This window comes from Bos javanicus, chromosome 1, assembly GCF_032452875.1.
Source record: "Bos javanicus breed banteng chromosome 1, ARS-OSU_banteng_1.0, whole genome shotgun sequence".
NCBI lineage: Eukaryota > Metazoa > Chordata > Mammalia > Artiodactyla > Bovidae > Bos > Bos javanicus.
In genome coordinates, this window is record NC_083868.1 from 99946509 (window position 1) to 99960448 (window position 13940).

Genomic DNA, 13940 nt, shown 5'->3' on the forward strand with positions numbered 1-13940 from the left:
GAGGAGAAGCGGGCAACAGAGGATGAGATGGTTGGATGGCATCACTGACTCAATGAACATGAGTTTGGGCAAACTCAGGGAGATAGTGATGGACAGAAAAGCCTGGCATTCTGCAGTTCATGGGGTCACAAAGAGTCGGAGACCACTTAGCAACTGAAAAACAGCAACAGCAAGGACTTTTAGGGTGTTCTGGGTAAGGAGAGGAAGTCAGATTGCAAGCAGGGATCATTTCCAGGTAAACATTTCAGGTGCCTTTTGTAAAAGAAATCTGAAGACGAAAAGGACTCAGCTCTACAAAGCGTCCATTAATTTGTTGAGATTTATTTTCTCATTCTAAATACATAGCCACTTTTATGAATAATTTTGTATTTGTAATTTTTTGTTCATTTTCTTAAAGAAGGCCCAGGAAATAGATATCCAACCTTGCATATGAATTTTTATTCATTTGTTTTTTAACTCAAAAATAAATAAATAAATTATCCCTGACAAGAACTTACAAAGGCCTTTTGGTTCGTTATTGGTTGAATGGTCCCCAAAACCAGTCAGTTACAATGAAAGTTCCCCATCTAGTTGTGATACATCTCAGCAAAATACTAGTGTTTATTTCAAAAGCAACGTTTTGGCTTTCACAGTGGTCCTCAGGAGAATTCTGAGGCCTTCAGAATGCCTTGTGATGCTACAGTGCTTACCTGCAGGCACAGACGACAGAATCAACTACGAACTGGCAGGAATCCACACCATCTTGTGTTGCTGGTATTAGGGCAATGGAAAGTGTTTTCATTTTTAGCTTTGCTGATGAGGTAGGTCCAGGTTGCATTTTGTCTTATTAACAAAATATAGGGCTTCCCTGGTGGCCTAGTGGATAAAAGTCCACCTGCCCATGCAGGGGACATGGATTCGATCCCTGGTCAGGGAAGATCCCACCTGCCTTGGGACAACTAAGCCCAGGTGCCACAACTACTGAGCCTGTGCCCAGTAGCCCCGACCAGCTACTGAGTCCACATGCTGCAACTGCTGAAGCCCATGCATCTAGAGCCGCTGCTTCGCAGCAAGAGAAGCCACCCAAGGAGAAGCCCATGCAGCGCAACTAGACGGTAGCCCCCAATCGCCACAACAACAGAAAGCCTGTGTGAAGCAGTAACTACCCAGTGCAGCCAAAAACAAATAATCAACATATACATATGTTCTTATATGAAAAACAGCGTATGGTCCTACTGCTCAAATATTAGAACGTATAAAACATTATGCAGTGAGAATTCTCTCTCCCATGATGCTGAAGTTTTCACTGGACCTGTAATCTTTTTCTTTATTGTTATTTGGGGGGTTGTTATACATTTGTATTGGTAGTACCTTTATAGTCAGAGGTTTATATAATTCTTCTAGTACTTTATTTTTCTAGGACAGTAACAATTAGATTCATGTTAACTGATGATAAAATGAACATGTTTCTTCATTCTCCTCCCCCTCTTCCACCACACAATTTTATTTAGTAATATGATCTTTGTGCTTCTGTTAAATTTGCTTTTGCTGCTATCACTTGACTTGTTGGTTTAAGTCCCTTGTCTCTCAGCTGTTACTGAATTATCAAGAATGAAACTTCTTTCTTACTTTCCCAGTTTTTGTTAATTGTATCTGGCATTTGCCTTCTAATTTGTCATCCGAGGCTATGCTGTTTTAATCTCACTTATACATTTAAATTCCCATCTCTTTCAGAATTTTCCACAGTTTATTGTGATCCACACAATCAAAGGCTTTGGCATAGTCAATAAAGCAGAAATAGATGTTTTTCTGGAACTCTCTTGCTTTTTCCATGATCCAGAGGATGTTGGCAATTTGATCTCTGGTTCCTCTGCCTTTTCTAAAACCAACTTGAACATCTGGAAGTTCATGGTTCATGTATTGCTGAAGCCTGGCTTGGAGAATTTTGAGCATTACTGTACTAGCTTGTGAGATGAGTGCAATTGTGCGGTAGTTTGAGCAATCTTTGGCATTGCCTTTCTTTGGGATTGGAATGAAAACTGCCCTTTTCCAGTCCTGTGGCCACGGCTGAGTTTTCAAAATTTGCTGGCATATTGAGTGTAGCACTTTCACAGCATCATCTTTTAGGATTTGAAATAGCTCAACTGGAATTCCATCACCTCCTCTAGCTTTGTTCATAGTGATGCTTCCTATGGCCCACTTGACTTCACATTCCAGAATATCTGGATCTAGGTGAATGATCACACCATCGTGATTATCTTGGTCATGAAGATCTTTTTGTACAATTCTTCTGTGTATTTTTGCCACCTCTTCTTAATATCTTCTGCTTCTGTTAGGTCCATACCATTTCTGTCCTTTATCGAGCCCATCTTTGCATGAAATGTTCCCTTGGTATCTCTAATTTTCTTGAAGGGATCTCTAGTCTTTCCCATTCTGTTGTTTTCCTTTGTTTCTTTGCACTGATCACTGAGGAAGGCTTTCTTATCTCTCCTTGCTATTCTTTGGAGCTTTGCATTCAATGGGAATATCTTTCCTTTTCTCCTTTGCTTTACGCTTCTCTTCTTTTCACAGCTATTTGTAAGACCCCCTCAGACAGCCATTTTGCTTTTTTGCATTTCTTTTCCATGGGGATGGTCTTGATCTCTAACTCCTGTACAATGTCACGAACCTCTGTCCATAATTCATCAGGCACTCTGTCTATCAGATTTAGTCCCTTAAATCTATTTCCCACTTCCACTGTATAATCATAACGGATTTGATTTAGGTCATACCTGAAAAAGCCTCTTGATGAAAGTGAAAGAGGAGAGTGAAAAAGTTGGCTTAAAGCTCAACATTCAGAAAACTAAGATCATGGCATCTGGTCCCATCCCTTCATGGGACATAGACGGGGAAACAGTGGAAACAGTGTCAGACTTTATCTTTTTGGGCTCCAAAGTCACTGCAGATGGTGACTGCAGCCATGAAATTAAAAGACGCTTACTCCTTGGAAGGAAAGTTATGACCAACCTAGATAGCAAATTCAAAAGCAGAGACATTACTTTGCCAACAAAGGTCCGTCTAGTCAAAGCTATGGTTTTTCCAGTGGTCATGTATGGATGTTAGAGTTGGACTGTGAAGAAAGCTGAGCACTGAAGAATTGATGCTTTTGAACTGTGGTGCTGGAGAAGACTCTTGAGAGTCCCTTGGACTACAAGGAGATCCAACTAGTCCATCCTAAAAGAGACTAGTCCTGGGTGTTCATTGGAAGGACTGATGCTGAAGCTGAAACTCCAATACTTTGGCCAGCTCATGCGAAGAGTTGACTCACTGGAAAAGACCCTGATGCTGGGAGGGATTGGGGGCAGGAGGAGAAGGGGACAACAGAAGATGAGATGACTGGATGGCATCACTGACTCAATGGATGTGAGTTTGAGTGAACTCTGGGAGTTGGTGATGGACAGGGAGGCCTGGTGTGCTGCAATTCATGGGGTTGCAAAGAGTCAGACATGCCTGAGCGACTGAACTGAACTGAACTGAATGGTCTAGTGGTTTTCCTACTTTCTTCAATTTAAGTCTGAATTTGGCAATAAGGAAGGAGTTCATGATCTGAGCCACAGTCAGCTCCCAGTCTTGTTTTTGCTGACTGTATAGAGCTTCTCCATCTTTGGCTGCAAGGAATATAATCAATCTGATTTTGATGCTGACCATCTGGTGATGTCCATGTGTAGAGTCTTCTTTTATGTTGTGAGACGAGGGTGTTTGCTATGACCAGTGTGTTCTCTTGGCAAAACTCTATTAGCCTTTGCCCTGCTTCATTCCATATTCCAAGGCCAAATTTGTCTGTTACTCCGGTGTTTCTTGACTTCCTACTTTTGCATTCCAGTCCCCTATAATGAAAAGGACATATCTTTTGGGTGTTAGTTCTAAAAGATCTTGTAGGTCTTCATAGAACCATTCAACTTCAGCTTCTTCAGCATTACTGGTTGGGGCGTAAGCTTGGATTACTGTGATATTGAATGGTTTGCCTTGGAAATGAACAGAGATCATTCTGTCGTTTTTGAGATTGCATCCAAGTACTGCATTTCAGACTCTTTTTTTGACTATGATGGCTACTCCATTTCTTCTAAGGGATTCCTGCCCACAGTTGTAGATATAATGGTCATCTGAGATAAATTCACCCATGCCAGTCCATTTTAGTTCACTGATTCCTAGAAAGTCAACGTTGACTCTTGCCATCTCCTGTTTGACCACTTCTAATTTGCCTTGATTCATGGATCTAACATTCCAGGTTCCTATGCAATATTGCTCTTTACAGCATCAGACCTTGCTTCTATCACCAGTCATATCCACAGCTCGGTATTGTTTTTGCTTTGGCTCCATCTCTTCATTCTTTCTGGAGTTATTTCTCCACTGATCTCCTGTAGCATATTGGGCACCTACCAACCGGGAGAGTTCCTCTTTCAGTATCCTATCATTTTGCCTTTTCATACTGTTCATGGGGTTCTCAAGGCAAGAATACTGAAGTGGTTTGCCATTCCCTTCTCCAGTGGACCACATTCTGTCAGACCTCTCCACCATGACCTGTCTGTCTTCGGTAGTCCCACACAGCATGGCTTAGTTTCATTGAGTTAGACAAGGCTGTGGTCCATGTGATCAGATTAGCTAGTTTTCTGTGATTATGGTTTCAATGTGTCTGCTCTCTGATGCCCTCTTGCAACACCTACCATCTCACTTAGGTTTCTCTTACCTTGAATGTGGGATATCTCTTCATGGCTGCTCCAGCAAAGTGCAGCCACTGCTCCTTACCTTGGACAAGTTTTCTCTTGAGAAACCTATATGCAGGTCAGGAAGCAACAGTTAGAACTGGACATGGAACAACAGACTGGTTCCAAATAGGAAAAGGAGTACATCAAGGCTGTATATTGTCACCCTGCTTATTTAACTTCTATGCAGAGTACATCATGAGAAACGCTGGGCTAGAAGAAGCACAAGCTGGAATCCAGAGTGCCGGGAGAAATATCAATAACCTCAGATATGCAAATGACACCACCCTTATGGCAGAAAGTGAAAAGGAACTAAAAAGCCTCTTGATGAAAGTGAAAGTGGAGAGTGAAAAAGTTGGCTTAAAGCTCAAATTCAGAAAACGAAGATCATGGCATCTGGTCCCATCACTTCATGGGGAGTAGATGGGGAAATAGTGGAAACAATGCTGGACTTTATTTTGGGGGGATCCAAAATCACTGCAGATGGTGATTGCAGCCATGAAATTAAAAGATGCTTACTCCTTGGAAGGAAAGTTATGACCAACCTAGATAGCATATTAAAAAGCAGAGATATTACTTTGCCAACAAAGGTCCATCTAATCAAGGCTATGGTTTTTCCAGTGGTCATGTATGGATGTTAGAGTTGGACTGTGAAGAAAGCTGAGCACTGAAGAATTGATGCTTTTGAACTGTGGTGCTGGAGAAGACTCTTGAGAGTCCCTTAGACTGCAAGGAGATCCAACTAGTCCATCCTAAAAGAGACTAGTCCTGGGTGTTCATTGGAAGGACTGATGCTCAAGCTGAAACTCCAATACTTTGGCCAGCTCATGCGAAGAGTTGACTCACTGGAAAAGACTCTGATGTTGGGAGGGATTGGGGGCAGGAGGAGAAGGGGACAACAGAGGATGAGATGGCTGAATGGCATCACCGTCTCGATGGATGTGAGTTTGAGTGAACTCCGGGAGTTGGTGATGGATACAGGGAGGCCTGGAGTGCTGTGATTCATGGGATCACAAAGAGTTGGACAGGACTGAGCGACTGAACTGAACTGATACATTTAAATGTTAAATACATTCAATATCACCACCATATCTATTTCCATTTTTTCCACTGTCATTTCTCAGTTTGTGTTGTAGTAATTTCCTAAAAAATACTGTTGGGAGCAGTAACCCCTGAAATCCCCACATGTTGAAACTATTGATAGTTTTCAGAGTTGAAGGGCAGCTTGGATGTTTGTCATATTCATACCTCACATATTGTTTGCTTGCTTATCTTGTGGAAGTTGCTCTGTCTTGAAGATATCTAATGCCTGACATTTATTTCTCTTCACTTGAGTGACTAGATCATTGAGGTTTGACTCTCAAGTGATTCTGTCTTTATCTTTAAAAACTAGTGATTTTGCTATTGTTTTTGGCTATTCTGAGTCTATTATTTCTCACACAAGGTATGTCTTTTTTTCCCCCCAGACTAAAACAAAAATTAGGTTTTTTACTTATATCTTTTTTGCCCCCAACTCCTTCTTTCCACTAGAGATATCACCAAACTCCATCTTTCCCACAATTAAAAAAAAATTGTCTCAGGCCAGTAACAAAGTTTGCCTGTCTCTAAGCTATACAAAACATAAAACTATACCAAGAAATATCAAATTTACCAGCAAATAAAGGGATCGGGATTTTGGAAAAGTGAAGACATATTAATAAAACTGTGATTATGTTTGGAACTAAGTTACCAAACATGCAGAGGCAAGACTGAAGCTTCATTGGAACTTGAAAGTTCCAAAATACATGCTATGGGCTGAATTATGTTTCCCCAAGTGCCTAGCCCCCAGCATCTCACAATGTGACTCTATTTGGAGACAAGGCTATTGAAGAGGTGATCAACAGCAGATCTTTTCTGTATGTCAGGTCGTCTCTTATTTGAGGGTAGTTTTACTACATAATGCTTTAAAATATTTCTGCTTACATTTTCTTTAAGACTCATCCCATTTATGCTTGCTGGATCTTTTTTTCAACATCTCTCATTTCCCTCTAATTTATTCTTTTAGATTTTCATCTCCTCGTATTTGTTTTTCTCACTTGGATACTCTATGCTTCCCATTGTGTTACTGCAGTCTGTTTTCACTTTGGTATTCTTTTCCCCTAAGTTCTGCCAGTTGACTTTTCATCATTTCCCGTTGTGTCTTCATCTCTTCCCTGAGTTCTTTCACTCTTGCTCTGTGATCTTCCATACAGAGATAAGCACTTTTTGCAATTTTTGAAATTTAGTTTGTCTCAAAATTCTTAGTAACAATATTTGTCTACTGGCAACGTGTTCCTGGTGGTGATATTCATACTGATGAGTTTTGTTGCTCTTTTAAAAATTTGCTTTAATTTGGTTTATAATACATTTGTGTCCATGCTATGCCAGTTTTGTTCTTTTTTTTCAATTTACCCTTTTAATTAATTATCTTTAATGAGGTTGGTTTTCATAGACTTGAAATTTGTAGTAGGTCCCTGGCTGAGAGCCTGGGACATGTGATCAGTGAGGCCTTCAAGTTTTACAACCTGTAGAGATGGTCTTCTTTAGCAGAAAATGGCTTGTAGGTGAGATTCTTTATATAGTTCTTCCTCATATGTTTCTCTGAACCGCATGAGAGCTTGGGGAGACCTTTTGCTTCCAGCTTCCAGCCTTGTTCACCCCATGTAGCATCCATAGGTATAAATGAAAGATACAGTGTTTGGACCGCAGGGTGAGCTCCTCATCTTTAATGAGCGTCTCTTTGCCAGCACTTTCTGAAATGCTGCTGTTCTCTCCATACTTAGCAATTTATCTTTGTAACTTCTGTCCAGTCTCTGCTGTTTGCTGCCCTTCTTCATGGTTTGTAGGCTGCAGGTTAGGTCTACTTTAGGGTTTTGCTAAACATAGAATTTGCGCAGTTATTTCCTCTTACTTTCCTGGTTGTTCTTATATTATATCCAAGAACAAAGAAGGCAAGATACCGACTTTTATAGTTATGTTTGTATGGGAAGTGGAGAGTTTGGGTTTTCTTTTTTTTTTTAATCCAAATGTATAAAGATGCTTCTATACTGTGAGGTTTTTTAATGTCTATGTAGTTCCTTTGTTTTGTATTTTTTGGCTTAGTATTTAAAGTGGCCCTCAGTCCAGCTCAAATATCATTCTGTTTTATATATCTTACACTTCTGTTAGATCTTTCTGAATTACTCAGAGTGGCCAGAAGAGTAGCTCTCTTTCTCCATACTTGTATTTACTTTGACCCCAGTAGTTGGCTGTCCTTTTCTCCCTTGCAAATGTTTCCTCATCTCCATAGTCCTCGCTATCAGTGATAATTCTCTCTGGGCTTCAGGGTCTATTTCAAATAGCATCCAATTCTTAAAATCTTTTCTCTGATCTCTGTGTATTGTTACAATCTCATTATGTGTTTAACCACCGTTTACATTGCTCATATTCTCTTAGAACAGATCCTATTATAGATGATATTTTGGTTATTTGGCTACAGCTCCCACTTTCTACCAGTTGGAAGGAAGCCTGTGACTTAGTCATATTTGTGCCCCATTTATACCTGAGCATAGTACGTAATGTATATTCAACAAGCATTTGTTAAAATGACAAAATTTAGCAAAAGGCCAAAAAAATTTTTTTTGGAGTGCAAGGCATAATTTCCTCCTGCTTGTCACTAACACATATAACCATTCATGGGGCTAATTTGGCTGTCTTCTGAAGCCACAGATCCCTGCAGATCAAACTATCCTATAATGATGTAATGGCAGATGTACTTGTTTAGTCATGCATTCACACTGTGTTTTGACGATTTTAATTGTTTTATTTCAATACAGAATAATTTGTTCTTTGCTTTGTACGAGTCCTTGATCATTGTTAAGTAGATGAAAAAACAAAAATGGAAAATGCAAGCTTCTTTAGTCTTTTCCTGTTAAATGGTAGATCTCTACCATGATATAAATACATTAATAGATGAAGTCTGTTAAAATTTAACTTCTAAATTTAAATTGAATTAAAAGGAATAGAAGAAGTTTAAGAGAAAAATTTCCCAGGAGACGCTTGGTTTGAAAACATCCACATTTCAAGAAGAAGTGAAATTTGAAAATTTCTCCCCACTATTTCATTTAATTGGATCGTTTACCAAGCACAATTTATATGTCATTTTCTACACCATTTTGCAGCATTGAAAGCAATATTTGATGAGAAAAACCTGTTCCCCAAAGAAATTCTGGATCATGAAAGAAGAGCCAAGCAGTTATGTCAAGAAACAAGTAGTGAAGTGAAGATAAAAAGAAATAAGAAACCATTGTAATTGAAAGAAAAATAAATATTTCATCATCGCATGAAGTATGTATATAAAATGCACAAAAAATGGAATCAAGAATATTGCTCCTTTCTTTTACTCTATATTTGAAGTCCAGGAAACTTCATTTTGAAACAGTGTTTAAGTGCTGCTTTTATCCATCACATTTCAATTTCTCTCCATTTTTAACAGAAAAATATGACTTAAAAGGGGACAATGGCACCTGGTGTCTATTCTCATGTTGTTATATAAAAGTTCCAAATTTTTTTCTAAACAATTCCAGAACACAGTGTTCTAACCAGTCACACTTCTTGTTGCTCCTATAGACAAATATGTTTGTTCAATTTTCATTGTAAAATCTGTTTGTGTTGAAGTTAAATATGTACTGACACAGAGAATATAAACTTGACTAAGAAAAGCATTCAGGGTTATTTATGCTCTTTTTGTTTTAAAAAATGATTCTGATAATGCAATTAAACCTTGTCAGTAACAGCTATTACTATTCATTTTTTAATGACACGGCCATCTTCCAGGTGCTTATTGAGAAATCACTGCATATGTTCTATACTTCGTTATGTGTTGTGCAGTACTTAGTCCCTCAGTTGTGTCCGACTCTGCCACTCCATGGGCTGTAGCCCACCAGGCTGCTCTGTCCATGGGGATGCTCCAGGCAAGACTATTGGAGTGGGTTGCCATGCCCTCCTTATACTTTGTTATACTGTACTCTAAAATTTAGTGGCATAGCACAGCCAAAGAGGAAAAGGCCTCAGGGAAAAAAATAGGAGACTGGGTTGTATAAAAGACTCATTTTATGTGGAAGGTCAAGTAGGGACTATTTGGTTTGGCTTATGAAAGAGAATTCATGGGAGATACAAACTATTCTCAAACATTTCAAAGCTGCCTTGAAGAAAGAGAGTAGAAGTAGAACTGATGGGCACACTTGTAAGAGGGCAGATTCTGGAATTGCTTCCTAATCCTTGTTAAAACTTGAAAAGATTTCTTATTTCCCCTTTCCTTCCCATATTCATTTCTCATCTTGATACAGAATTGTTGGCAGCAGTCCTGCTGCATGGCTAGGAAAGAAAGTAGGAGGACCTGAGAGAAAACCCAGCAGAGATAAACTAGACCCAAGAGTATGGGTGGGGGAATTTAGTGGGAAAGGGTATTAGTGGATGGAAAGGAAGAGGGTTGAGCAGAAGCAATGACCAGCATAGTTGAGAGATTGGTTATGTTGTAAATAAATATTGTGTAAATAAAATGAATAAATTAGTAAATATATTGAGAATCAGATCAGATCAGATCAGATCAGTTGCTCAGTCATGTCCCACTCTTTGTGACCCCATGAATTGCAGCACGCCAGGCATCCCTGTCCATCACCAACTCCCGGAGTTCACTGAGACTCACGTCCATCGAGTCAGTGATGCCATCCAGCCATCTCATGAGAGCCAAGTATCTCACTGTTATAGAAGGTATTTATAGGACTTCCCTGGTTGCTCAGTGGATAAGAATCTGCCTGCCAATGCAGGGGACACTGGTTCAATCCCTGGTCTGGGACGATTCCACATCCCATAGAGCAACTGAGCCCCTGTGCCAAAACTACTGAGCCCACATCCTAGAACCTGTGAGCTGCAACTAATGCTCTCATGTGCCACAACTACTGAGGTCCCCGCACGTTTAGATCACATGCTCTGCAACAAGAGAAGCCACTGCAACGAGAAACCCACCCAGGCACTGCTCTGCTCTCCGCAACTAGAGAAAGTCCATGCAAAGCAACAAAGACCAAGTCAGCCAAAATAAAGAAACAAAGAAAGAAAGAAAGAAAGATATTTATAAATTTTGAAAGGAAGAAAACTAGAAAGAACCTTGAGCTTTGGGCTTTGGATTATAGATATCAGTTTGAACTCATGATTTTAGTTAACTAGTTAGCTAGATAATAGAATGAAATTTTTAGGAATACTTCAAAACTGTGATTGCAGCTTACTTTCAAATGATTCAGAAAGTACTAATTATAATGTTTATATATTTATATACATAAAAACACACCACATATATTTATCCACACATACACCCATATATATATATATATATAAAAGGAGAATAGTGGAGGACACAAGAGCCTGGCATGCTGCAGACTGTTGTATCATAAAGTGTCAGACATAATTTAGCAACTGAATAACAGCAACAGTGAAAGGATAAAGAAAGAGAGGGAGAGAAAGAGAGATTAGGTTTATAGATAGAGCACATATATGTGGTGAAACGTTAACAATTGGAGAAACAGAGAGAGAGGGGATGGTTGTTCTTTGTATTATAACAGCAACTTTTCTGTAACTTTAAGGTATTTCAAACTAAATTATTTTTAAAAAATACAAGCCCTTAGTACAAAGGGCTCCTTGACATATTAAAACAGAGGCTGAATAACTCTCACAGGGAGTTTGCAGAGAACTCTTGCACTGCTTGGGAGGTTTGATTGGATAATCCATCATTTCTAACTTAAAGCATGAATCATAGATTGGTGACAATACAGTGGAGTGAAATTTGAGCCTTATTTCCAGAAATTTAAGGGAATATTAAGATGTTAAAGAGATGTAATATGGGTGCCAAATACTTTGAGACGTTCCTTTCCCACATCCATCCATCCATATATCTATCCAACCAATTATCAAAGGCATATATTCAAGGCACTGTTTTCCATACCAGCTTTATGCATATAAGTAGAGTACACTTTTCCTGCCATCAGCTTTCTGGAGTGAAGGCACATAAAATGCAGTGACTCTAAAGTGAAAATTGAATGAAGCTTCTAGTTTTTCTGTTGTAATTTGGAAATTCTTTTATTAGACCTATTTTATACTTTTTTTAGCCCTGGAGATGACTTTGTTTGAAGTGATGATTCTGAAATAGCCTGGTTTGTGTAGACAGAACTTCTCTCTGTAACCTACTATATGTTCATGGCACTATGCTGTGTGTGACCCTAATTCCATCCTTAATTAATTCAGGGCCTCTTGTATAAAAGGAATTAAGAAAGGCTTTCTCATAAGTATATTTAATGAGAATAGAGCTTTTAAGAGTATGAAAGTCTCTTTTAATATTACTGTTTTTTAATAATTTAGAACAAAAACACAAGAGGAAAAAATAAAAAGACATTTAGTTATTATGTCTTACTGTCTTATATCTTACAGAAACTAATTGTGCTAGGCAGGTAGCAGGGTCTCACCTATCAAATGTTAATAGAATTAAGACTTTATAAGTTGTTTCTGAAATTAACATTTAGGTTCAATTATTTAAGATCCATTTTTCTGCAGTGAAAGAACTTGTCACATTAAAATAGGATGTGCCATAATTTTCAATGGGCTGCTTTGTTTGTGCTGTGTAGACTTACACTAAATATAATTTAACCTATTTTTTTTACAGAACATTTTCCTCTTATCACTCACAATATACGGAGCAAACTGACAAAGAAAAGAATGCCTGAAATTAACCCATGCTCACATGGAAGAATTAGCTTACATGTCCTTTACAGATGAGAGCATTTGCTTGTGAGTTTTTAGTTTAGAATTACTTTAAAATAACTATAAAATGCTAAGAAAGATAATGAGATTGAACCTGCAACCCTTGCTACTCTTTCTTATACATATTAAAATGTATTTTTTACAGTGGGAATAGTGATACTGCTCAAATTTATAGCAAATGCTCTGGTTTTCACTAATGAAATTTTCTCTAATGATCTAGGGGCAAATAGAGTTATAGAAAAAGCAGGTTTGTGAAAATATTTTAAAGATTTGCAACAATATTTTACAGACAACTGTGGTATCTTTATTGTCTATTAAAAGAGCTTAAACCACGGAAGAGAAATTCATGATCACCGTTTTTTACTCCCCAAGAGACAGGAAAATATACAATCTGCTTGAACTGCTCCATCATAAGGTTCTTACCGAACAACTTCATTAACTGATCTTACTAACACAGACTGTCTGTCTCTGTCATCGGAAGGAAAAGTAATGAGCTGTCCCTGGGTAAATCACATTGTAACCTGAGTAATGTACAGACATAATAATTTGGTAGCCAAGGGTATTTGTGATGGATATTTGCTGGTGTCACTGCATGGATAGAAGAACACTGATTGAATGATAGTCGTAGGCATTCAGACTTATTTTTGAATTGCAGAGTAGACCAAGAGGCATGATAATGTTGCTAAAATTAAGAATTTTAGTAAATTAAGAATTTTAGTAAATTAAGAGATCATGTTCTTTGTCATCAGGCTTCTCAGTCCTGAGCTATTGCCCTGTTAAGACACTGAAAGAGGTTAACAGGGTCCTTGCAGAAGTATTTTTTTAAAGAATTTTAGAAAGGTATTTACATTCATTGTATTTCTTTCTCATAAGGATATCAGAAATAATATTACATTTAGTGATCAATAGTGAATATTTGTTTAATTGAAACTAAACTGAATTTTCCTTTTCAGAAAGGCCTCTGATAAATAAACCAATGTGTTTAATATCTGATTGCCATTGATATGATTGATTTGAATTAGAAAAATGAGATCAAAACCCATTCAATTATGTATACATTTTTATTAATAACCTGTTTGTAGAGAACATCATATAGAATTTTAAAAGCATTTAAAAGTAACACCAATGTTTATTATCAAATTATTTATATTTAATAATATTATCTTGATAATTTGGTATCAATAATCTTAATCTGGTCTTTTTGCTCAACATAAAGACTGTACTCCTTTTCCTAAGGCTTCAAATGGCCTTGTATCCACAGGAAACTCCTCTGACTATTGTATAATTTGATGAATTGTTGAGTTCTCTGTAAACACAGCAGTAATTTGTCTCTGCATTTTGGATTTGATTTAGCTTTATTCTTTTCCTTATAGGCATTCTGAAATATTTGTGATGGAATACACTGGTAATCTG

The 13940-nt window shown here is 38.0% G+C and overlaps 1 protein-coding gene across 1 annotated transcript in view; it reads left to right on the top strand.

Moving 5' to 3' along the window:
* The window catches only part of WDR49 (WD repeat domain 49), a 169329-nt gene extending 156097 nt beyond the window's left edge, over positions 1–13232 (top strand). Inside the window, exon 19 of the mRNA XM_061416711.1 lies at positions 8900–13232. Coding sequence (XP_061272695.1) covers positions 8900–9030 — 131 coding nt within the window. The 3' untranslated portion in view covers positions 9031–13232. The remainder of the gene's footprint in view (positions 1–8899) is intronic.
* Positions 13233–13940: the final 708 nt, after the last annotated feature.